This window comes from Oncorhynchus mykiss, chromosome 12, assembly GCF_013265735.2.
Source record: "Oncorhynchus mykiss isolate Arlee chromosome 12, USDA_OmykA_1.1, whole genome shotgun sequence".
Classification (NCBI taxonomy): domain Eukaryota; kingdom Metazoa; phylum Chordata; class Actinopteri; order Salmoniformes; family Salmonidae; genus Oncorhynchus; species Oncorhynchus mykiss.
The window spans coordinates 19,580,382-19,606,812 of NC_048576.1; the positions used below are offsets into that span (position 1 = coordinate 19,580,382).

At 42.2% G+C, this 26,431-nt stretch overlaps 1 protein-coding gene across 5 annotated transcripts; it reads right to left on the reverse strand.

The window, feature by feature from the left end:
- Window positions 1-521: 521 nt before the first annotated feature.
- On the reverse strand, window positions 522-25,703 carry LOC110537146 (ran-binding protein 3). Of its 5 annotated transcripts, none has more exons than XM_021622954.2 (14): window positions 25,266-25,702; window positions 18,820-18,881; window positions 18,079-18,109; window positions 17,893-17,964; window positions 17,571-17,633; window positions 16,532-16,597; window positions 10,485-10,639; window positions 8,568-8,665; window positions 8,142-8,214; window positions 6,737-6,818; window positions 6,266-6,393; window positions 5,950-6,070; window positions 5,472-5,822; window positions 522-1,462 (listed from the first exon to the last, which is right to left on the reverse strand). In XM_021622954.2, the coding sequence occupies exons 1-14, from the start codon at window positions 25,483-25,485 to the stop codon at window positions 1,416-1,418; spliced, it is 1,569 nt and encodes a 522-aa protein (XP_021478629.1). In that variant the 5' UTR covers window positions 25,486-25,702; the 3' UTR covers window positions 522-1,415. The 5 variants fall into 5 exon arrangements, with proteins under 5 accessions (XP_021478629.1, XP_021478630.1, XP_021478631.1 ...); XM_021622955.2 differs by having other exon boundaries at window positions 10,542-10,639; window positions 25,266-25,701; XM_021622956.2 differs by lacking the exon at window positions 16,532-16,597 and having other exon boundaries at window positions 25,266-25,703.
- Window positions 25,704-26,431: the final 728 nt, after the last annotated feature.

Below are 26,431 nucleotides of genomic sequence, written 5' to 3' on the forward strand. Positions count from 1 at the left end.
GGTAAACCCCGCCAAATTCTACCATTTATCTTCCTAAAATATGAGTTTAAACCTAACATCAACATCAACCCTCACCTTAACTGCACTGCTAACCTTATGCCTGTTAAAAATTAAGACTAAAAAAATATTTGTTGTTGTTGTTGCAATTATGACTTTGTGGCTGTGGAATCGACTTTGTGTCTGTTATCTAATGGAAACCGGTGGAGCCAGAGCATTGTTGTCTAAATAGCTTCCTTTCCTAGACTCCTTTCCTTTTGTCACCTGAAAACACTAGAAATATGAGACCAATATGAATGGAACCTTATCAGTCCTTCAGTGTTCATGAAGGAAAATCAGCAGCTATTCATTTGGCAAACATTGTCCAAAGTGGGATACCTTTGTCTTCTCTCCTTCGCCTGCACTGATCTGAAAACACTGGATAGATGAAAGCAGGCCTACTAGACTAGAGGACAAGATACATTTTTTGTTAGTAACATTAGCTCAGCAACGACAACCATAAAAAATTATGATAAACTCAAAAGTTGTATCAGAAAATCAGTTTTATCAATCACGATGACATAACTGCTCACATAACATGGTGATATTACCAGAAGCAGATTAATATAATATATACTTATCAGAATATGAACTAGATGCTAGTCATGTTTGCTTTTATGCAGGATTACCCTTTTAAGTTAATTGATTTTGACAATACACTAGGTAATAGAACTTAAAATCCATTAAAAACATTTAAATGTTTTCTCACATTTGTGTAGCAATTACAGAGGTAGGCAGAGGCATGCATTTAGTACTGTGTAGAAAAGGTGAGTGTACCACAACCTTGAGATTGTTGTTTGTCAGTAATGTACTGTATAAATGAAACAGCTAACAATAAAGCTATTGTGTTTGTTTCACAGTTGAAATAGATAGATACATATTATATTCTGTTTGTAGTGAAAGACCTACAAAAATGGTTTCAAAATCATTACGTTGATCATAAGGTGTTTTTAAAACACAACATATAAAACATAATGCTTATAAAAGAAATACAGAAGAACAAAACCTTTTGGGAATATTCTAAATATATTTTAAATAAGGTTAATGTGGGTGCTTCAGCCACAAATAGCACTTGCATGAACAGTTGGATTCATTATAAATGCATAATAAAATAACAAAAATAAATACAATTGTTTTTTATCAGTCATTACATCTAGATTCCCTCTGTCATAATGTGGCAGTTTACCCTCCCCTTGCACACTGCCACAATAACGTGAAGTACAAAAGTAAGTACGGCAATAGAATGATCATATATTTTTGTTGTTGTTAAAAGAAGGCAGTCATGGTAGCTCAATAGGCAGTAAGTTTTTGCAAGCTGTTTCTTGATGTTTCTCTTGAAAGTTCTGTTCAGATGGTCCAGGTCAGGATATGATGTCATGTCACCAAGAATCCAAACTAGGTTTACTGTGTATCCAATCACAAACCACTGCAAAGGAGAAAGACAGACATGTTATGGAACGTGTGTAAGTGAAAATATTGTAATATTTATATACAATAGCTTTATGTTTTGCAGCACAGTGTTTTGTCTGGTAAATGCACAATGACAACATGGCCATGTTAAGGGTTGTTCAGAATGAATTCTCATGTCATGTAGGTCTCCACTAAGTTTCTACAGGGACAACACATGTTTTGCTCCAGAGGAAATAAGTTGTCCTCCACTGGAATGTGATTTATGCATGGTTAGCTGATATGGGGCTAATTGTAGCTTCTTTAGGTGTCTTGTTGACATACAAGTTCAAGGAGGCTGAGGGAGAGGTTGTTGCAAGGAATAACAAGTGGACAATTGTTTAGATAAACAGCAATACCTAGTTCTCATCTCTAGTGCAGTGGTTCCCAACCTTTTTTTTAAACTGTGCCACAACTTGATGGGATAAAATATCCTCCGGCACACCTAAAATTTCCATATTCATTTATTTAGTGGTAATGACCTCCATCTCATTTGATCCATACAGCAAATAATCTATTTCCTGTGACAATGTTTTTATATACAGTTGAAGTCGGAAGTTTACATACACCTCAGCCAAATACATTTAAACTCAGTTTTCACAATTCCTAACTTTTAATCCTAGTAAAAAATCCCTGTTTTATGTCAGTTAGGATCACCACTTTATTTTAAGAATGTGAAAGGTCAGAATAATAGTAAAATGATTCATTTCAGCTTTTATTTCTTTCATCACATTTCTAGTGGGTCAGAAGTTTACATACACTCAATTAGTATTTGGTAGCATTGCCTTTAAATTGTTTAACTTGAGTGAAACGTTTCGGGGAGCCAGTCCCTCCTGCAGCAAAGCACGCTCACAACATGATGCCACCACCCCCGTGCTTCACGGTTAGGATGGTGTTCTTTGGCTTGCAAGCCTCCCCCTTTTCCCTCCAAACATAACGATGGTCATTATGGCCAAACAGTTATATTTTTGTTTCATCAGACCAGAGAACATTTCTCCAAAAAGTACAAACTTTGTCTCCATGTGCAGTTGCAAACCGTAGTCTGGCTTTTTTATGGCGGTTTTGGAGCAGTGGCTTCTTCCTTGCCGAGTGGCCTTTCAGGTTATGTCGATATAGGACTTGTTTTACTGTGGATATAGATACTTTTGTACCTGTTTCCTCCAGCATCTTCACAAGGTCCTTTGTTGTTGTTCTGGGATTGATTTTCACTTTTCGCACCAAAGTACGTTCATCACTAGGAGACAGAACGCATCTCCTTCCTGAGCGGTATGATGGCTGCGTAATCCCATGGTGTTTATACTTGTGTACTATTGTTTGTACAGATAAACATGGTACCTTCAGGCGTTTGGAAATTGCTCCGAAGGATGAACCAGACTTGTGGAGGTCTAAAAAATCAAATCTGAGGTCTTGGCTGATTTCTTTTGATTTTCCCATGCTGTCAAGCAAAGAGGCACTGAGTTTGAAGGTAGGCCTTGAAATACATCCACAGGTACACCTCCAATTGACTCAAATGATGAGCCTATCAGAAGCTTCTATTGACATAATTTTCTGGAATTTTCCAAGCTGTTTAAAGGCACAGTCAACTTAGTGTATGTAAACATCTGACCCACTGGAATTGTGATACAGTGAATTATAAGTGAAATAATCTGTCTGTAAACATGATTTGCAACATAATTTGCAAATAAATTCATTAAAAATCCTACAATGTGATTTTCTGGATTTTTTTTCCTCATTTTGTCTGTCATATTTGAAGTGTACCTATGATGAAAATTACAGGCCTCTCATCTTTTAAAGGGGAAGAACTTGCACAATTGGTGGCTGACTTTTTTGCCCCATTGTATGGCTTTTTCTTTGCAACTCTGCCTAGAAGGCCAGCATCCCGGAGTGGACAGCGTTGTACGAAATCTTCAATTTCTTGACAATTTCTCACATGGAATAGCCTTTATTTCTCAGAACAAGAATAGACTGACGAGTTTCAGAAGAAAGGGCTTTGTTTCTGGCCATTTTGAGCCTGTAATCGAACCCACAAATACTGATGCTCCAGATACGCAACTAGTCTAAAGAAGGCCCGTTTTATTGCTTCTTTAATCAGAATGACAGTTTTCAGCTGTGCTAACATATTTGCAAAAGGGTTTTCTAACGATCAATTAGCCTTTTAAAATTATAAACTTGGATTAGCTAACACAACGGGCCATTGGAACACAGGAGTGATAGTTTCTGATAATGGGCCTCTGTACGCCTGTGTAGATATTCCATAAAAAAATCTGACGTTTCCAGCTACAATAGTCATTTACAACATTAACAATGTCTTCACTGTATTTCTAATCAATTTGATGTTATTTGAATGGACAAAAAAATAGTTTTCTTTCAAAACAAGGACAACTCTTATACATCGGTTTAAAGATGAACTTCTTGTTAATCCAGCCGCTTTGTCAGATTTCAAAAAGGCTTTACGGCGAAAGCATACCATGCAATTATCTGAGGACAGCGCCCCGCTTACAAAAGCATACAAACATTTTACAACCAAGTAAAGGAATTACAAAAGTCAGAAATAGCGATAAAATTGATCACTTACCTTTGAAGATCTTCATATGGTAGCAGTCACAAGTGTCCCAGAAACATAATAAATGTTTGTTTTGTTCGATAAAGTCCTTCTTTATATCCCAAAAACTCAGTTTTGTTGGCGTGTTATGTTCTGTAATCCACTGGCCCCAAGGCGGTCAAAACATGCAGACGAATACATCCTAATAGTACTGATAAAGTTCGTCGAAACATGTCAAACGATGTTTATAATTAATCAATAATATTTCAACAGGACAATAGTGTATTCAATAGAAAGGAAAAACAACGAAGGGCGAAATAATGTTGACATCTAGTGGAAGCCATAGGAACTGCAATCTGGGTCCTAACCATTTAGATACTCTATAGGCATTCAATTGAAAATACCCACATCAAAAAAATCCCACTTCCTGGATGGATTTTCCTCAGGTTCTTGCCTGCCATATCATTTATGTTATACTCACAGACATTATTTTAACAGTTTTGGAAACTTTAGAATGTTTTCTATCCAAATCTACCAATATGCATATTCTAGCTTCTGGGCCTGAGTAACAGGCAGTTTACTTTAGGCACACTTCTCATCCAGACGTCAAAATACTGCCCCCAAGCCATCTTCTTGAACTGCACTGTTGGTTAAGGGCTTGTAAGTAAGCATTTCACGGTAAGGTCTCCCTACACTTGTTGTATTTGGCGCATGTGACAAATAAAGTTACTGTAACTCAGTAAAATTCTCTGAAATGGTTGCATGTTGCTTTATATTTTGGTTCCGTGTATTATCTGAGCTTCATTGGGGATCCCAAGTCAAAATTCCATGTGCATTCAACAGGTCACGTTTAGAAGTGAGTGTTCAAAAAAATTATCAAGATTGGGAAAAGTTTTGCGGCACACCTGAGAGTTCCTCAAGGTACATCAATTAAAAACCACTAATCTAGTGTTCTCTTCTCTTTTTCATAATGGTACAAAAAAATAACCTTATCTTTTTAGGCCTGGGACCTTTAGTGATGTAATCCACCATGATGGGGATCCATCTGTTACTCAGTTTTTTATGTGGCGGGGTTTGCCAGTGGCAGATTGAAGGTCTAGGACTACCACCTGCTAACAGCTCCCCATGGGAAAGGGAAAAGGGAAGGCAGTTGTCCAACTGAATGTATTCAACTGAAATGTGTCTTCTGCATTTAACCCAACCCCTCTGACTCTGGAATGTGGACTGGGGATTAGTAACGTGACTTCCCACCAGACATCTATTGGAGGACGAGTGTTCCCTTACTCAAACTAAGCAAAAATTCCAAACATGTTTTTTTTACACAGGACAAACAATGCACTAAACATTGGACTTAGTCGTAGACATACAAGTGTGTAGGTGAAAGAGCAAGGGATAATCTCAGACAACTGTAGAGTACATCCCTATCACTGTTGCTATTCACTCTTACCAGGTCGCAATCGTGTCAATAGCAGCCTTTCTTCTCTTTCTTTCTGTTGTCTCTCCTCTTCCTCCTCCTCTTCATTCTCACTGTTGCAGTGCCCCTCCCTGGTCCTGCCCCCTGCAGCCTCTGCCTCCCTCCCAGCAGCACTGGCCCGTAGGCCTACCAGCCGATGGTGGATGGCCACGTAGAGGCGAGCCACATCCCTGGCGCTGGCCTGAATGAGGAACACCCGAACGGCCTGAGTCTCCACGTCAGTGGCCGTCACCTGGAGGTTCCGGCGGGCAGGGCGACGTAGGTGTGTGTGTGGCCAGAGCTTGGTGTTGAGGATAACCTTGAGACTGCCCTGGTGCCTCATCACTGTTTTGATCAGAGGGCGACAGGTATAAGAGATTTACTGAGGATGAGAAACATTAAGAATCACAGAAAGACGTGCAGATGTTGGTCAGAGTGATGGGAATAATAAACTCCCTCATGGTAAACTCACCTATCCTGGACTGAAGCCCTCTTTTGGTCCCTGATGCTAGATCATTGAGTCGCAGGACTCCTCTTCCTCGCTCAGTCCATGACGGAGTTCCTTTTTCCAGGACAAACAGTCTGCAGGTCAGCTAAAAGAAGAAAAAAAATGAAAAAATGAAAAAGGTACACCACTGTCTTTAGCAATATCAGAAGGCATTGGTCCTTCCTATTTCAACATAATGGTCACATTCTCCTGCTCAGACATTGCATGCCACGTTATCGACTGTGCCGTCAGGCACCAGGCATTGCAAGATCTGGCATGAGTCAGTCCTATAGGTCTTCACCTGGACCACATTGCTTTCCTTCTCCTCCCCAGTGAACAGCTGAACCCGCCTGAGCCTGAGCACATGCTGCCTCCCACAGGATGCTGTGTAAGCTGCAGCAGACTCCCTCAGACTGCTCCACACAGCACCTATCAGCAAACACAGACAGAACTTCAGCTGCAGTTCTGAAAGGCATCCACTAAGAGGCAGTCAATCGCTATTAGAACAGAGGTGCACAACTCTAGTCCTCTATGGCAGGGTTACACAGGCGGCCCAGTTCTAATATTGTTCTACTAATTGGTCTTTTGACTGATCAGGTCATCTCTTTTCCCAATAATTGGGCAAAAGATCAGAATTGGGCTGCCTGTATAAATGCAGCCTAGGACCACAGTCTTGGTGGATCAGCAGACACTGTGGCCATTAAGGTACTGGCTCTCGAGGACCAGAGTTGTGTACTCATGTAAAAACACTACGACCCGCTTAATGATTTACCTTTATAACTTGACTCAGAGGTGGAAGACTCAGAATCAGAGCTGCAATCAGAATCTTCACTGCTAGGGGATTTCTGTGGTCTCTATATGAGGGTGAGAAAGTGAGAGCATTTCTGTAAATATGATGTGTTTGGTAACACAGTTAAACTCATACAAATGTGATGACATCATATATTTCATAGTCATCCTGTGCAAATTGCTACTGTATAAGTCCAATATATATACAAAAGTATGTGGACACCCCTTAGTAGATTCGGCTATTTCAGTCACACCTAAATCGAGCATACAGCCATGAAATATCCATAGACAAACAATGGCAGTAGAATGGCCTTACTGAAGAGCTCAGAGACTTTCAACGTGGCACCGTCATAGGATGGTGTCATAGGATTCCAACAAGTCAGTTCATCAAATTTCTGCATTGCTAGAGCTGCCCCGGTCCACTGTATGTGCTGTTATTATGACATGGAAATGTCTATTGGCCTAAATGTTCACAGAACAGGAACACCGAATGCTGAAGCGCATAAAAATCATCTGTCCTCGGTTGAAACACTCACTACCGAGTTCCAAACTGCCTCTGGAAGCAACATCAGCACAAGAACTGTTTGTCTGGAGCTTCATAAAATGGGTTTCCATGGCCGAGTGGCCGAACACCAGCCTAAGATCATGCGCAATGCCAAGCGTTGGCTGGAGTGGTGTAAAGCTCACCGCTATTGGACTCTGGATCAGTGGAAACACGTTCTCTGGAGTGATGAATCACGCTTCACCATCTGGCAGTCAGACGGACAAATCTGGATTTGGCGGATGCCAGGAGAACGCTACCTGCCCCAATGCATAGTGCCAACTGTAAAGTTTGGTGGAGGAGGAATAATGGTCTGGAGCTGTTTTTCATGGTTCGGGCCCCTTAGTTCCAGTGAAGGGAAATCTTAACGCTACAGCATACAATTACATTCTAGTCGATTCTGTGCTACTAACTTTGTGGCAACAGTTTGGGGAAGGCCCTTTCCTGTTTCAGCATGACAATGCCCCCGTGCACAAAGCGAGGTCCATACAGAAATGGTTTGTCGAGTGAGGTGTGGAAGAACTTGACTGGCTTGCACAGAGCCCTGACCTTAACCTCATCGAACACCTTTGGGATGAATTGGAACGCCGACTGCGAACCAGGCCAAATCGGCCAACGTCAGTGCCCGACCTCACTGATGCTCTTGTGGCTGAATGGAAGCAAGTCCCCGCAGCAATGTTCCAACATCTAGTGGAAAGCCTTCCCAGACGAGTGGAGGCTGTTACAGCGGCAAAGGGGGGACCAACTCCATATTAATCCTCATGATTTTGGAATGAGATGTTCGACTAGCAGGTGCCCACATACTTTTGGTCATGTAGTGTATGTCAGTGGTGCTTGCTGAACTCACCAAGACTCTTTCACTCATGTTTTCCCCAAACACAAACTGGACCCTGTCTGAGGTGGTACCGTCTGGCTTCGATCTGTGGAGTGTGAACCAGAGGTCAGCAGAGAGGTCAGCAGGTTTAGAATCACTGCTGGGAACTAAACCCCTAGACCCCACATATCTCTGACAGAGGAAAACTCTGTAAGGTCTCTGGATTGAAGCAAGGCTGTCCAGTCCTGGGTCTGGACTGAAAATTAACACGTAACCCGAAACCCCTGGTTTAACTAATCCATGCCTTGACCTGGAGTGGGTAGCCCTCAATTAGAATGTCAACTGTAAAATATACAGTTTAAAGTGGCTGTGAGGCTGTAAAAATGAAATATTGCACAGACTTGACCCAACTAGACACCCTGCATCTTTACTGTTACATTAACCAGGTCCTCTGCGTACCTGTGAACTTGACAGGGTTTCTTTTGATGTAATAGACCAACAGTGGAGGAGCAGTCTGTTGAGATGCTGGAGACATCATTTGAAGGATCATGGCTCACCTGTGGGAATGGGACAAAAAAACATTGCAAATGATTATTTTACAGTCCGATTACCTTTCTGAATTTACAGTCGTGGCCCAAAGTTTTGAGAATTACACAAATATTAATTTTCACAAAGTCTGCTGCCTCAGTTTGTATGATGGTCAATTTGCATATACTCCAGAATGTTATGAAGAGTGATCAGATGAATTGCAATTAATTGCAAAGTCCCTCTTTGCCATGTAAATGAACTGAATCTCCCCAAAAACATTTCCACTGCATTTCGTTAACACAGGTGTGAGTGTTGATGAGGACAAGGCTGGAGATCACTCTGTCATGCTGATTGAGTTCGAATAACAGACTGGAAGCTTCATAAGGAGGGTGGTGCTTGGAATCATTGTTCTTCCTCTGTTAACCATGGTTACCTGCAAGGAAACACGTGTCGTCATCATTGCTTTGCACAAAAAAGGCTTAACAGGCAAGGTTATTGCTGCCAGTAAGAATGCACCTAAATCAACCATTTGTCGGATCATCAAGAACTTCAAGGAGAGCGGTTCAATTGTTGTGAAGAAGGCTTCAGGGCGCCCAAGAAAGTCCAGCAAGCGCCAGGACCGTCTCCTAAAGCTGATTCAGCTGCGGGATCGGGGCACCACCAGTACAAAGCTTGCTCAGGAATGGCAGCAGGCAGGTGTGAGTGCATCTGCACGTACAGTGAGGCGAATACTTTTTGGAGGATTTTCTCTGATGAATTCCCTTTCCGATTGTTTGGGGCATCCGGAAAAAAGCTTGTCTGGAGAAGACAAGGTGAGCGCTACCATCAGTCCTGTGTCCTGTCAACAGTAAAGCATCCTGAGACCATTCATGTGTGGGGTTGCTTCTCAGCCAAGGGAGTGGGCTCACTCACAATTTTGCCTAAGAACACAGCCATGAATAAAGAATGGTACCAACACATCCTCCGAGACCAACTTCTCCCAACCATCCAGGAACAGTTTGGTGACGAACAATGCCTTTTCCTGCATGACTGAGCACCTTGCCATAAGGCAAAAGTGATAGCTAAGTGGCTCGGGGAACAAAACCTCTATATTTTGGGTCCATGGCCAGGAAACTCCCCAGACCTTAATCCCATTGAGAACTTGTGGTCAATCCTCAAGAGGCGGGTGGACAAACAAAACCCCACAAATTCTGACAAACTCCAAGCATTGATTATGCAAGAATGGGCTGCCATCAGTCAGGATGTGGCCCAGAAGTTAATTGACAGCATGCCATGGCGGATTTCAGAGGTCTTGGAAAAAAAAGGGTCAACACTGCAAATATTGACTCTTTGCATCAACTTCATGTAATTGTCAATAAAACCCTTTGACACTTATGAAATGCTTGTAATTATACTTCAGTATTCCATAGTAACATCTGACAAAAATATCTAAAGACACTGAAGTAGCAAATTCTCAAAACTTTTGGCCACGACTGTACATTGGATTGGTACTTTCTTGAGTCAAATAATTCAACACAATGCTTGTGTAAATAGAAAATAAAATACATTTTGCAGCCATAAGCTATTATATAATTGAGTGTGTTGATGTGGCAAGTTTGGGAGTAGAGAGAAAGCGATTTAAGCATTCAGAGAGACCTTAACAAAAAAAACATTGCACAATAGTTTCCAATAGACAGAACTGATTCAAACCGGTTTTGGTGTTTGGGTTTATAAACTGGCAGTGAGTGAATAGGTTTCTCTGAGAAGAGTATGTGGGTCCCTCAGGCAATGACACAACCCCAACTAATAATAATTTTATTATTGAAATACTTTTAAGGCCTGAGAGAGTTCTCTCTTTTAATTTTTTACCTGAGAGAGTTTTCTCGTTTCACTCTGTGTGAGGGGGCGAAGAGAGTTGTGGAATACCTCAGATATGTGTGGCTGTGAGGAGATGTTCCAGGGTTGAGGGGCGAGGAGACGTGCAGGCTGAAGTAATGACCTTCTGACCCTGTTCAGAGGTGTCACTACACAGAAGAAGAGAGGAATAGAAAAGAGACTTAAATCAAATTCTGTCCTTCAAAGTCAGTCTTACGATCAGGTATGAATAAAAATATACTATACTGAGCATTCGGAAAGTATTCAGACTCTTTGACTTTTTCCACATTTTCTTATTTATTTATTTAATTTCACCTTTATTTAACCAGGTAGGCCAGTTGAGAACAAGTTCTCATTTACAACTGCGACCTGGCCAAGATAAAGCAAAGCAGTGCTACAAAAACAACAGAGTTACACATGGGATAAACAAACGTACAGTCAATAACACAATTGAAAATCTGTATACAGTGTCTGCAAATGAAGTAAGATTAGGGAGGGAAGGCAATAAATAGGCCATAGTGGCAAAGTAATTACAATTTAGCAATTAACACTGGAGTGATAGATGTGCAGATGAGGATGTGCAAGTAGAAATACTGGTGTGCAAAAGAGCAGAAAAACAAATATGGAGGTAGGTAGTTGGTTGGATGGGCTATTTACAGATGGGCTGTGTACAGCTGCAGCGATCGGTAAGCTGCTCTGACAGCTGATGCTTAAAGTTAGTGAGGGAGATATAAGACTCCAGCTTCAGTGATGTTTGCAATTCGTTCCAGTCATTGGCAGCAGAGAACTGGAAGGAAAGGCGGCCAAAGGGGGTGTTGGTTTTGGGGGTGACCAGTGAAATATACCTGCTGGAGCGCGTGTTACGGGTGGGTGTTGCTATGGTGACCAGTGAGCTGAGATAAGGCGGAGCTTTACCTAGCAAAGACTTATAGATGACCTGGAGCCAGTGAGTTTAGCGACGAATATGTAGCGAGGACCAGCCAACGAGAGCATACAGGTCGCAGTGGTGGGTAGTATATGGGGCTTTGGTGACAAAACGGATGGTACTCTAATAGACTGCATCCAATTTGCTGAGTAGAGTGTTGGAGGCTATTTTGTAAATTACATCGCCGAAGTCAAGGATCGGTAGGATAGTCAATTTTACGAAGGTTTGTTTGGCAGCATGAGTGAAGGAGGCTTTGTTGCGAAATAGGAAGCCGTTTCTAGATTTAATTTGGGATTGGAGATTCTTAATATGATTCTGGAAGTAAAGTTTACAGTCTAGCCAGACACCTAGGTATTTATAGTTGTCCACATATTCTAAGTCAGAACCATCCAGAGTAGTGATGCTAGTTTGTCAGGCGGGTGTGGGCAGCGGGTGCGGGCAGCGAAGAGAATGCATTTAGTTTTATTAGCATTTAAGAGCACTTGGAGGCCATGGAAGGAGTGTTGTATGGCATTGAAGCTCGTTGAGGTTTGTTAACACAGTGTCCAAAGAAGGGCCAGATATATACAGAATGGTGTCATCTGCGTAGAAGTGGATCAGAGAATCACCTGCAGCAAGAGCGACATCATTGATATATACAGAGAAAAGAGTCTGCCTGAGAATTGAATCCTGTCGCACCCCCATAGAGACTGCCAGAGGTCCAGACAACAGGCCCTCCGATTTGACACACTGAACTCTATCTGAGAAGTAGTTAGTGAACCAGGCGAGGCAGTCATTAGAGAAACCAAGGCTGTTGAGTCTGCCGATAAGAATACGGTGATTGACAGAGTCGAAAGCCTTGGCCAGGTCGATGAAGACTGCTGCACAGTACTGTCTTTTATCGATGGCGGTTATGATATAATTTAGGACCTTGAGAGTGGCTGAGGTGCACTCGTGACCAGCTCGGAAACCGGATTACATAGTGGGGAAGGTACGGCGAGTTTCGAAATTGTCGGTGATCAGTTTGTTCACTTGGCTTTCGAAGATTTTAGAAGGGCAGGGCAGGATGGATATAGGTCTATAACAGTTTGGGTCTAGAATGTCTCCCCCTTTGAAGAGGGGGATGACCGCGTCCACTTTCCAATCTTTCGGAATCTCAGACGATACGAAAGAGGGGTTTTAGGGGTTGCATCAATAACGGCGGATAATTTTAGGAAGAGAGGGTCCAGATTGTCTAGCCCAGCGGATCAGCTGTCTGGATATGGGTGAAGGAGAAGAGTGGGGGCTTGGGCCAGTTGCTGCGGGGGGTGCAGAGCTGTTGGCCATGGTTGGGGTAGCCAGGTGGAAAGCATGGCCAGCCGTAGAGAAATGCTTATTGAAATTCTCGATTATCGTGGATTTATCGGTGGTGACAGTGTTTTCTAGCCTCAGTGCAGTGGGCATCTGGGAGGAGGTGCTCTTATTCTCCATGGACTTTACAGTGTCCCAAAACCTTTTGGAATTAGTGCTGCAGGATGCAAATTTTTGTTTGAAAAAGCTATCCTTTGCTTTCCAAACTGACTGTGTATATTGGTTCCTGACTTCCCTGAAAATGTTAATATCGCAGGGACTATTTAAAGCTAGTGCAGTACACCACAGGATGTTTTTGTGCTGGTCAAGGGCAGTCGAGTCTGGAGTGAACTAAGGGCTATATCTGTTTTAGTTCAACATTTTTTGAAAGGGGCATGCTTATTTAAGATGGTGAGGAAAGCACTTTTAAATAACAACCAGGCATCCTCTACTGATGGGATATCCTTCCAGGATACCCAGGCCAGGTCGATTAGAAAAGCCTGCTCGCAGAAGTGTTATGTTACAGCATTATTCTTAAATGGATTAAATAGTCATCAATTTACACACAATACTGCAAAAACAGGTTTTTAGAAATGTTTGCAAATGTATTAAAAATAAACTGAAATATCACATTTACATAAGTATTCAGACCCTTTACTCAGTACTTTGTTGAAGCAACTTTGGCAGCGTTTACAGCCTTTAGTCTTCTTGGGTATGGCGCTACAAGCTTGGCACACCTATATTTTGGGAGTTTCTCCCCTTTTTCTTTGCAGATCCTCTCAAGGTCTGTCAAGTTGGATGGGGAGTGTTGCTGCACAGCAATTTTCAGGTCTCTCCAGAGATGTTCGATCAAGTTCAAGTCCGGGCTCTGGCTGGGCCACTCGAGGACATTCAGAGACGTGTCCTGAAGCCACTCCAGCGTTGTCTTGGCTGTGTGCTTAGAGTTGTTGTCCTGTTGGAAGGTGAGCCTTTACCCCAGTCTATGGTCCTGAGCGCTCTGAAGCAAGTTTTCATCAAGGACCTCTCTATACTTTGCTCCGTTCATCTTTCCCTCGATCCTGACTAGTCTCCCATTCACTGCCTCTGAAAAACATCCCCACAGCATGATGCTACCACCACCATGCTTCATCATAGGGATGGTGCCAGGTTTCCTCCAGATGTGACGTTTGGCATTCAGGCCAAATAGTTCAATCTTGGTTTCATCAGACCAGAGAATTTTGTTTCTCATGGTCTGAGAGTCCTTTAGGTGCATTTTGATAAACTCCAACCAGGTTGTCATGTGCCTTTTACTGAGGAGTGGCTTCCGTCTGGCCACTTTACCATGAAGGCCTGATTGGTGGAGTGCTGCAGAGATGGTTGTCCTTCTGGAAGGTTCTCCCAAGTCCCATCTCCACAGAGGAACTCTGGCGCTCTTTCAGAGTGACCATTGGATTCTTGGTCACCTCCCTGACCAAGGCCCTTCTCCCCCGATTGCTCAGTTTGTCCGGTCGGCCAGCTCTAGGAAGAGTCTTGGTGATTCCAAACTTCTTCCATTTAACAATGATGGAGGCCACTGTGGTCATGGGGACCTTCAATGCTGCATATATGTGTCTTGACACAATCCTGTCTCGTTGCTCTACAGACAAGTCTTTCGACCTCATGTGGGACCTTATATAGACAGGTGTGTGACTTTCCAAATCTTGTCCAATCAATTTAATTTACCACAGGTGGACTCCAATCAAGTTGTAGAAACATCTCAAGGATGATAAATGGAGACAGGATGCACCTGAGCTCAATTTCGAGACTCATAGCAAAAGGTCTGAATACTTACAGTAGAAGTCAGAAGTTTGCATACACTTAGGTTGGAGTCATTAAAACTTGTTTTTCATACACTCCACAAATGAATTGTTTATTAACAATAGTTTTGGCAAGTCGGTTAGGACATCTACTTTGTGCATGACACAAGTAATTTTTCCAACAATTGTTTACAGACAGATTATTTCACTTATAATTCACTGTATCACAATTCCAGAGGGTCAAACATTTACATACACTAAGTTGACTGTGCCTTTAAACAGCTTGGAAAATTCCAGAAAATGATGTCATGGCTTTAGAAGCTTCTGATAGGCTAATTGAGATAATTTGAGTCAATTGGAGGTGTACCTGTGGATGTATTTCAAGGCCTACCTTCAAACTCAGTGCCTCTTTGCTTGACATCATAGAAAAATCAAAAGAAATCAGCCAAGACCTCAGAAAACAAATTGTAGACCTCCACAAGTCTGGTTCATCCTTCGGAGCAATTTCCAAACGCCTGAAGGTACCACGTTCATCTGCACAAACAATAGTATGCAAGTATAAACACGTTGGGACCACGAAGCTGTCACACCTCAGGAAGGAAAAACATTCTGTCTCCTAGAGATGAACATACTTTGGTGCGAAATGTGCAAATCAATCCCAGAACAACAGCAAAGGACCATGTGAAAATGCTGGAAGAAACAGGTACAAAAGTATCTATATCCACAGTAAAACGAGTCCTGTATCGACCTAACCTGAAAAGCCGCTCAGCAAGGAAGAAGCCACTGCTCCAAAACCGCCATAAAAAAAGCCAGATTACGGTTTGCAACTGCACATGGGGACAAATATCGTACTTTTTGGAGAAATGTCCTCTGGTCTGATGAAACAAAAATAGAACTGTTTGGCCATAATGACCATAGTTATGTTTGGAGGAAAAAGGGGGAGGCTTGCAAGCCGAAGAACACCATCCCAACCATGAAGCACGGGGGTGGCAGCATCATGTTGTGGGGGTGCTTTGCTGCAGGAGGGACTGGTGCACTTCACAAAATAGATGGCATCATGAGGCAGGAAAATGATGTGGATATATTGAAGCAACATCTTAAGACATCAGTCAGGAAGTTGATGGGTCTTCCAAATGGACAATGACCCCAAGCATACTTCCAAAGTTGTGAAAAAATGGCTTAAGGACAACAAAGTCAAGGTATTGGAGTGACCATCATAAAGCCCTGACCTCAATCCTATAGAACATTTGTGGGCAGAACTGAAAAAGCGTGTGCGAGCAAGGAGGCCTACAAACCTGACTCAGTTACACCAGCTCTGTCAGGAGGAATGGGCCAAAATTCACCCAACTTATTGTGGGAAGCTTGTGGAAGGCTACCCAAAACGTTTGACCCACGTTAAATTTAAAGGCAATGCTACAAAATACTAATTGAGTGTATGTAAACTTCTGATCCACTGGGGAAAACTTCTGACTTCAACTGTATGTAAATAAGGTATTTCTGTTTTTAATTTTTAATAATTTAGCAAACATTTCTTAAACTTGGTTTTGCTTTGTCATTATTGTGTGTAGATTGATCAGTTTTTGTAAAAATGTTGAATCAATTTTAGAATAAGGCTGTGACGTAACAAAATGAGGAAAAAGTCAAGGGGTCTGAATACTCACCGAATGTATTAGTATGTAGAATAGTGATTAAGTGTGGTTTGTAAGTTGTTTAGATATCTTGGCCATGTTCTGTTATAATCTCCACCCGGCACAGCCAGAAGAGGACTGGCACCCCTCATAGCCTGGTTCTGCTCTAGGTTTCTTCCTAGGTTCTGGCCTTTCTAGGGAGTTTTTCCTAGCCACCGTGCTTCTACACCTGCATTGCTTGCTGTTTGGGGTTTTAGGCTGGGTTTCTGTAAAGCACTTTGATATATCAGCTGATGTAAGAAGGGCTATATAAATACATTTGATTTGATTTGATATTTGATTAGATAATTAGAGGTATTTTAGCACATCAAAAGGTAAACATAAGACCAGAGAATGGATATTTGCCTCTGTTTGGGGAAATGTTGGCCCGGTTGCACAGATTTGAAGGCATGAAGACATTTGATCTTGAGACTAGGAAAGAGCAGAGAGGAGATCCGTCAGAAGAGTTCACACAGACAGACATATCATATATGATTAAAGTTAAAACGTGCTCCACAATTATGTCAAAGTGACTGCCAGACTTGGCACATGACAACATACAACATGCTTGGCCAACAATGAGCAGTGAGGGTTCCGCGGTGCCAATAGTGTGTCATGTTGGTGATTTGTGATGAGCAGGTGAGGGCTGCAGTGACAGAGTGAAACTGAAACGGATCAGGGGAAAGAGATACTGGGACTGCATTGAAGTGGCTGCTGGGAATCTACACAATTTTTTTTTTCTAAAAGGGTCCTTCGGCTGTCCCCATAGGAGAAGCAATTTTGGTTCCAGGAAGAACCCTTTTTAGTTCCAGGTAGAACCTTTTTGGTTTCCAAATATAACCCTCTATAGAAAGGGTTCTACCTGCAACCAAAAATGTCTCTTCAAAGGGTTATTCTATGGGGACAGCCAAAGAACCCTTTACATGGATGGTGTGACTGGAATGTATGGACCTAGAGGAAATACTGGCAGTGAATATAGACAGGAAACCCTTTAAGAGAGTTTGATCATGACGCTTAACCGTGGGAAATAAGGGTGCTGCGTGTGCTGCAGCACCCCTGAAAAATCATTATTATTATTTCTCACAAAAGTAGTGCACTGGGCCTTTACTAGTACTGCATTAGCCGACTGAAATATCCATTTGTAGCGCCAAACATCTTCCAGCGGCTACGTCACTGCTTCGGTTCATTTCAAAGATATGGAGATACAGTATTTTATCCCAGTAAGATCCCAGTTTTATTAAGGCTACAATCATCTGCAGGCGAGTCAAGGAATCAGGCAACTAGACTCAGTTGCATGGGCGCTGTATGCCCTAGGGGACAGCTTAGAAAGGATGGATGAAAGGATAGAGATAATAGAGTACACTAGAGAGATGACAGGTCTTGTGTAGGGGGTGTGGTTGTTTACCTGGAGGCGGTGGGGGAAAAGAGTGGGAATTTGTTCGCACTCGTCTACTGCCGTCACAGGAGCCTGTCAGAGACGCAGAGAAAAAATAAAAGCAATGTTAACCAGCAGCATTGTGTATATACTGTAGATGAAATGTCAGTAGAGATTGTACAAAAAAAATTGCCTTTATCAAAGGAGAGTAACACTGAGGTACAGGAATTATAATTCAATCCTCAAATGTTTACATTTGGTGGTAATAATACCATAATATGCATTGTATATATGTATTTTTTTAATAGAGTAGGCAGACAATTTCTGCAAATTGATATTTCTGAACACTCACCTTTCCTCATTCTGCTGTTAGGATTAGGGTATGTGAAGGATCGGGCTCGTTTGTTTGGACTGATTCCCACAACTATTGGAGAACAAGCCAAGTACACATAAATACATTACTGCCAATGCAATAGAAAGCAACAGAGATTCATCAAAATGTTTGCTCGTTATGACATGCAGCAGATATAATGCTGACCTGATCCCTCCTCCCATCTCTCTGCTCTCCTCTGTAGAGAATCAGTTCAGAAAGAAAGTTCAGAAATACAAACTAATGATACATATTCTTCCATTACATGTTTCTGAATGTATCCTTTTGATTAGCAACTGCTTTTTAATAATGCATGTGCATCATCTGTCAACATGTTACCCTTCAGGATATGATTCAGTATTTATGCTGCAGTAGTTTATGTGTCGGGGGGCTAGGGTCAGTTTGTTATATCTGGAGTACTTCTCCTGTCCTATTTGGTGTCCTGTATGAATCTAAGTGTGCGTTCTCTAATTCTCTCCTTCTCTCTTTCTTTCTCTCTCTCGGAGGACCTGAGCCCTAGGACCAAGCCCCAGGACTACCTGACATGATGACTCCTTGCTGTCCCCAGTCCACCTGACCATGCTGCTGCTCCAGTTTCAACTGTTCTGCCTTATTATTATTCGACCATGCTGGTCATTTATGAACATTTGAACATCTTGGCCATGTTCTGTTATAATCTCCACCCGGCACAGCCAGAAGAGGACTGGCCACCCCACATAGCCTGGTTCCTCTCTAGGTTTCTTCCTAGGTTTTGGCCTTTCTAGGGAGTTTTTCCTAGCCACCGTGCTTCTACACCTGCATTGCTTGCTGTTTGGGGTTTTAGGCTGGGTTTCTGTACAGCACTTTGAGATATCAGCTGATGTACGAAGGGCTATATAAATACATTTGATTTGATTTGATTCAGATTACCTTCATGGATAGCGTGAAAGACTTCTGAAATACGAACACCGGTGGGGCAAGCACCGTTTTCTCTGTGAAAAGACAGATTATAGCACATTTAGAGAATTATCCTTGTTGAAGTTTGATACAGCGACTGAGTCATTATCCATGAGTGAATCTTAGCTAAACCGTAACTGAGTTTAAAAGCGTTTACTTAAATTCAAATAGCAAAACAATTTTCCTAATTTTGTCACTGAAACCACAAAGACGTAACCAGGGAAATGACTTGAGACTGTGATCTGTCGGTACACACTGTTCTGCCAAGACACTAAAATGCAAAGTTAGGAAAATCAACAGTAGCACTGTTCTGAATTTAAGAGTAGTTTCCTACTACATTTATTATTCCTCAATTAACCCTCAAAACACACAGCCAACTAAACAAGGACCCAAAGAGCGGTGAGATCTCTAGGCTCGCCCACAGTTCTGGCCACAGTTCTGACTGGAGATGTCCATCGTCATCCCACCCCAATGTATTATTCTAATCAATGGAGGCTTTGACACCCAAGGCCTCTTATGTAACCACACAGCCTGACAACAGGCCCTGGACGCTGGGGACAAGCCCACCGTGGTAGGGCTGAGTGATGGGATAGCAGTGAAGGTGTGAGCCAACTATGCACCAGATGCCAAGGCTTGGCTCTGGGTCAAACTGACTGAGACTGGTCCAGACCTGTATGGAGGCTATAAATACACAGGGACTCTGTCACTGATCTGACCTCATATGATCGACTCAGCTTAGAGTCAATTATTAATGTCTTGTGGTGTGCTAATTCACATGTGGAGATTTGCCAGTGCTGTGTCAGTCAGTGACTGTGTTCACTATGGGCATGGAGAAAGATGGCATTCACACTTCACAGTCAGTGACAGATGATCACTTGGAATTCACCAAAGTCTATGGTGTGAGCAGCCTATTCTAAAGACAACTGACTGTTCAGATGCAACTGATTAATGTGTCCTATATACTGATGCTTAACATTGAAACGTGTTTGCTTTTTGCATTTATGCAGTTGTTCAGCTTTCTTTGACAGATAAAAAGTACAGTAATGGGTCAATGGAGGCTATTTCTACCACAAGCCACAGTAATCCTGTCTGTGACCTCCTGGGGAAATCAGAGCAAGCTCTACTTATTAACTCTACAGTCCAACTCTAAAGGCTTCCAGTCACATGACCTACTGTAGACAAACAGCAGGGCACCACAAATGGAATTGCAATTAGTTTACACAACACTCCAACAGTCAAGTGGTGCCAGAGACAAGTGCCTATTACTCTGAATGTAACAACATAGAAGGGTGGGTGGTCATCAGTGTATAAGGTAGAGTGTTTTTGCTGAGTGTCAATAGGAGCACTGTGTATCCTCCCTGACACATAGGTGATGCCATCGCTGCTGTGGGAAAATACTTATTGACAGGTCAGTTATCGTACTACTCACAGTTGAGTTTGGTCACCCCAGACAATGCAAATATACAGTAACAATTAAACCCATTGCATCTCCTCCATCTCAACTCTTCTTTCCCAAATCTCCACTAACCTTTCCTACTCTTCTCTCCTTCTTTCTCCTTTTCATCCCCCAGTATCCAATCTTCTGTCTGGGCAGACAATGTGTCTCAGTTACCATAGGTCTGAGTGTCCAGAGGTCAGACAGCCCCGGACCTCGGCTGAGGGCCATACGTAACAGACGTCATGAGAAAATCCTGACATGATGCACACTGTCAGGCTAGCGCCAGAGAGCAGGCAACTCTTTATGACAGCCGCTCTTTTTCCACATCACGGATTGAAAGGGTCATTACATAAGTGAGAGAGGAGAGTACTAAATAAACACGTTTCATGAACAGACATGCTTGCCATTTATGAAATGAAAAATAAATTAAGCTAGCTTCCTTTGAGCTTAAAAGAGCATTCCTTGGAATATTGCTGACAAGGTCTGTCTATACATTAATCAATTTTTACATTTTTATTTTCTCAAAGAGAAAAAACCTTAACATGCTTGTATCTGGTAGAAAAACCTGAGGAGCACTGCAAACTAAGGCAAGACCCAATCACTCAGAGACGAGGACCATTAAATGGTGATCTATGAAGATTGACATCAATAGAGATGCACATGCCCTGTTCATGCTCATTGCAGGAGTGGATCGTAAATATTTCCTGAGGCTTCTCAAAGATAATTGATACTCACAGGTAGACCATTCTATTGCAGACTTTATAAGGAAGGCACAACTAACTAGTCTTTATTGTATGAAGACCTCAACAGAGCCTTTCAGCAGCAGGTACTAAAAAAACAGTAGGCCTACTCTAAAAGTGAATCATGTCATTTTTCCATGGTAATACTTTCATTTGGTTGGAATCTGTTTTCTGTACTGATTTTGAATAAAATATTATTGTTTAATGTCCCCTAGTTTCAGGTTTTGGAAGGCACAGAGGAGAAATTGAACTGTTTGTTGAAGTATGTTTTGTTCTCTCTGTCCTCTGCTAGTGGTAACTTAACGGGCCTGTAAAGAAGCAGTGAGCTTCTCTTCTGGCAGACGCTGAATATGCCATAAACACCACTGCCAGCAGTGGCAGTGCTCCACAAACCGCTGCCCTGAGAAAGAGACGCACAGGAGAGCACATTAAACACATGCACGCACGCACATTTTCTCAAATTTCCTTGTCTCTGTTAGGAGCAGGAGTGGGTTGGTGCGGGGGGCACTCCCCCTAAAAGCTGCCTCAAACTAGGCTACTCTGGTCCCAATCAGAATGTCACTCCGGGGCTGGGCGGGGTTAAAGGGGCAGAGGGCCAGGGAAAAAAATTACTCCGCCATGTCACAACCAGCAGCTGCCCACACAACACTCACGTGGGGGGACAATGCTTTGCTCCAAGCCCCCACCAAGCCCTGTCCCCTTCATAAAGCTGCCTTGCCTCCCCCTGTCTTCCCCCTAATTGAGCGTACCTACTGTCAATTGTTATGAAGACAGCCTCTATTCACACACGTGCTGGCTGTGGGCCCAAGTGGGGTTTCAGTGGTTCCAGCAACCGTTCTCAGATCTTCCAAACGAGAGCAACACAACAATAGCTGAATCTAGCAGAACATCTGGGCTTCATTTGGGGAGCTGGGGTAACATAAGGACAAAACAACTTGAAAGACCACGTGGCCAGCATACAGTTGCATCACAGCCTTATGGTCAGACAGATGGTTACAGACATGGATATAAACCAGTCAGACAAAAACAGCAGAAGAATAGAAGAATGTGAGTTCTGGATTTGGGAACTCAACAAAACAATAATTACAGTGTGAATTTCAGCCACAAGCCTGAACTAATAAATGTCACCCACCAGTGCAATACACCAGGCGTTTTACCTCTTACCCTACGAAGTCCGGAGCCTGCTTGTTTTCTGCTCTACCTGATACTTAATTGGACCTACCTAGTGTCCCAGGTCTTAAATCAGTCCTTGATTAGAGGGGAATAATGAAAAAAAGCGGAACTAGCTTCGATGTCTATTCCTGAACCAACTCAGTGGCCTTGTGGTTAGAGTGTCTGCCCTGAGATTGCAAGATTGGGAGTTTGATCCCTGGTTGAGTCATACCAAAGCTGTAAAATTGGGACCTGGTGAGTCTCTGCTTGGCACTCAACATTAAGGAGATAGATTGGGGGTAAGGCCCTGTGATAGAGTAGTGTCCTGTCCAGGGGGTGTCCTTGTACCAAGGCTTGTGCAAGGCTACTTACTCTTTCTGATAAAAGAGAGGGCTTTCCTAATATATATATAGGGACCTCACACTGTATGAACACAGATACCATTTTAGGAAAACGTTTGGGGCCTCCTGTAGAACAGGAAATTCTGCAAGGAAAACCTTAACTCTGCTGGTGCCCCAGATTCCAGCCAAGGACCTCCTGCAAAGGGTCTAACACATGCAAGCACACACACACACACGGAGCTCCCCCTGGATGCGGTCTTACTCCTGAGCCCATAAGCCAGACTGGGCCTCTAACAGGCTATTATAAGGGGTGCTTCACCACCATAGGAATGCAGGGCTACTTACAACAACCTCCAACTATGGGAACGGGCATATCTAACTCACTGAGGCCTCAGTCACACCCTCATGAATCACTTGTCATATCTCTGTTAGCTCTGCAGCTCTGGACGAAAACAGACTTTTACTGAGAAATTAGGAGAAAATAAGTTCTTACCGGATTGAATGTCCTAAGAGCATTTGATTTTCCTGGGAATATCAGGAATTATTTGTAATTTATTGATGAGCTATTGTGCTAATCTTTAATAATTTGGTTACCTTGATGGCCTCTTAACTCGACCTTAGACACTATCTCAGCCTGCTTATTATTTCCCCTACAGTAAACAGCGGGGCTAAATATTGAAAGTACCGGTAACGAGACAGTATTTCTGAACTTACAGAGCTATACATCCAAATCACTCTAGTTAAGGCCCCCGGGAAAACATTCAAATCCAGAACTTCTGGTTAACTGCTCTGCTTCTCTTGTAGATGTTTTTTTTTCTTTTCTCCAACTAGCAATAGAATAATCTAGTATGTTTCGTCACTTCAGTCTGAAACATGAACAGACGTGTGATTGGAAATCTAAAAGGGGACGGTGGGTGCCTATAACACTATAAGGAGGGGGACTGTAGTTTGGGTATGGAGGAGGGAGGGGGGATATCTCAGTGTTCACGCTGGAACATGAGAAAGAGCCTAGTCATTGGCCATTACCAGAGCTAGCTAGTTTGGTAGCTTGGTGGAGAAAACTGGAATTAGCTAGCCTGACCTGGTCCTCGTTTTCATTAGTGGAGTCTATAACCTCAAGTGGGGGGTAAATAATAACCACTCCCCCTGGGATGAGATGTGATCACGTCTTACACATACAGTACTTCTCCAATGCACTCATTTCATCCCTGATTCCTGACACATCCCACTGTGTTACACCAGGGTGACAGAGCGGCAGATGACAACCCTGCAGCCATAGAATGTCAACTCATCCCTATAGGTTAGACATGAATGTGCAAAAGGTTACAGGCTTGGTTCAAAAGCAACACGTACCAAGCTATACCTGTATTATAAATGTACCAAGATCCAAGCTAAAACTGTATTATAAATGTACCAAGATCCAAGCTAAATCTGTATTATAAATGTACCAAGATCCAAGCTAAAGCTGTATTATAAATGTACCAAGATCCAAGCTATAACTGTATTATAAATGTCCCAAGATCCAAGCTATAACTGTATTATAAATGTCCCAAGATCCAAGCTATAACTGTATTGTAAATGTACCAAGATCCAAGCTATAACTGTATTATAAATGTCCCAAGATCCAAGCTATAACTGTATTATAAATGTCCCAAGATCCAAGCTAAAGCTGTATTATAAATGTACCAAGATCCAAGCTAAAGCTGTATTATAAATGTCCCAAGATCCAAGCTATAACTGTATTATAAATATACCAAGATCCAAGCTATAACTGTATTGTAAATATACCAAGATCCAAGCTATAACTGTATTGTAAATGTACCAAGATCCAAGCTATAACTCTATTATAAATATACCAAGATCCAAGCTATAACTCTATTATAAATATACCAAGATCCAAGCTATAACTGTATTATAAATATACCAAGATCCAAGCTATAACTGTATTGTAAATATACCAAGATCCAAGCTATAACTGTATTGTAAATATACCAAGATCCAAGCTATAACTCTATTATAAATATACCAAGATCCAAGCTATAACTGTATTATAAATATACCAAGATCCAAGCTATAACTGTATTGTAAATATACCAAGATCCAAGCTATAACTGTATTTAAATCAGGTAAATTACTGAACCGTACGTTCATCCTCCTGCATTGTTTTCCAGAAAATCAACAGGCCTGAGCTAAGAAACTGTCCAGAGCCCACAGATACTGTGTCCATGCTTCTGTGCTCTATGAAGTTAAATAAGATAAGAACCCTAGAGATATTGCATCAGGATACAGTGTGTATGTGTGTGTTCATTATGAGTGTCAACTAAATATTGATGTCACTACTGAAAGAGAAAAGCAGAGCAATGATATGTACATGTGCTACGGTAAACAATTGTGTGTTTTTCCAAATATTTTTCTGTGAATGAGTTTCATGTTTGCAGTAGGGCCTACTAAGATCAAGCTATAAATAAACCTCAAAACAGGAGAGAGACAGGACTCTTCAGTGTGCATGTAGTATTTCAATTATGATTAGTAAGGCTGCTGTGTTTTAAAATGCCCATGAAACCAACTATATGTGAATATATGGGGAATATTAATCACGTGTGGCATTATGGCACTAAAAACATAATCTCAAAAAATAAAAACAAAACCTTGATTATATTAAGGTCTACAGATCTATTCATATTATTATCTAGCAGTCAAGATCTGTTCAAGTCACTTTAAAAAAGTGAGACGCAATGACAACCATACCGTTTAACTCCTCAGCTCCGTCCTGCGCGCATCCTCCATCCCCAGAGTGCTGCCACGAAGAGATGTTCCCCATCAGCGGTCTGGCGGTGACAGCTCCTCCCGCTCCACACATACTGTCCGTGGGCTCCATCGTACAGGAGGGCTTTGCATGGAAGTCCGAGACAGGCATCATTGAATAATACCCTGAAATATCTTCGTTCGGGGAAAGATTCCCTCTCATTCTTCGGATCTGAAGATGTGATAAACTACCGTAGTAAAATAACCACAACCTCAAGAAAATAAAGAAGAATCCAGATAAAGGTGGTGATTTGCTCCTTTGGTGTCAAAAGCTTGATACTCCTGATTTGTTGATTTTGGCACTCTCCAGTCAGTTGTCTGTCGCGTAGCCTTTGCTGCGTGTGTAAATGAACAGTCATATCCAGTGTTTACTACCGAGCACGGCTCCTGGCTGCTTGTGAAATGTGGGCGTGGTAAGGCTTGAGTGATTTAGCCAGGGCAGCACCCTCAATCAGTTTGTAGCGCTACATTCACTCTTCTCTTATGCCATTAAAAACATTTCCCAAAAATACAAATAAATGCTATTCTGAGCAATCCTACAGATTTACCCGCTATAGTTTAGACGATGTAACCTATTAAGTAGGTAATACATACTAAAGAAACAGATTCTGCCATGATGGGTACTACATGAAAGTAATTTGCCCAGGCAAAGAAATTGGATGTCTCTACCATGCTCTAGATTAGAAATGGGCGTAAATGAACCTTTGACAACATATGCTCAATTTGCCAGTGCGGAATTCCAATGGTTGTGTGCTAGAACAAACAGTGTGCTAGAACAAAAAGGGATGAACAATGGCATGATGCTCTGTGTGTTATTGCCTTATCCCCACTGGAATGGAATTTATGGAACTTTGCCCAAAGATCACCTGAATCTAAGTAGGTTACACAGGCCTGGCCTACTGTACTTGAGTTACATGCAGCTGCATCAACTTTTGAATGGCAGTTGAGCTGCTTCTCAACTGTTTCTGTATAATGCCTTATTGTGGCTTGGGCTTTTGCAAAATGCTTAACTTGAACTTTGAGTTCTACTCATGAGAGACGACTTGGGAAATGTCCAGAGTGAGCTTGTATTCAATTGTTGTTGGATTCCCCAAATCATGAGGGAGAAA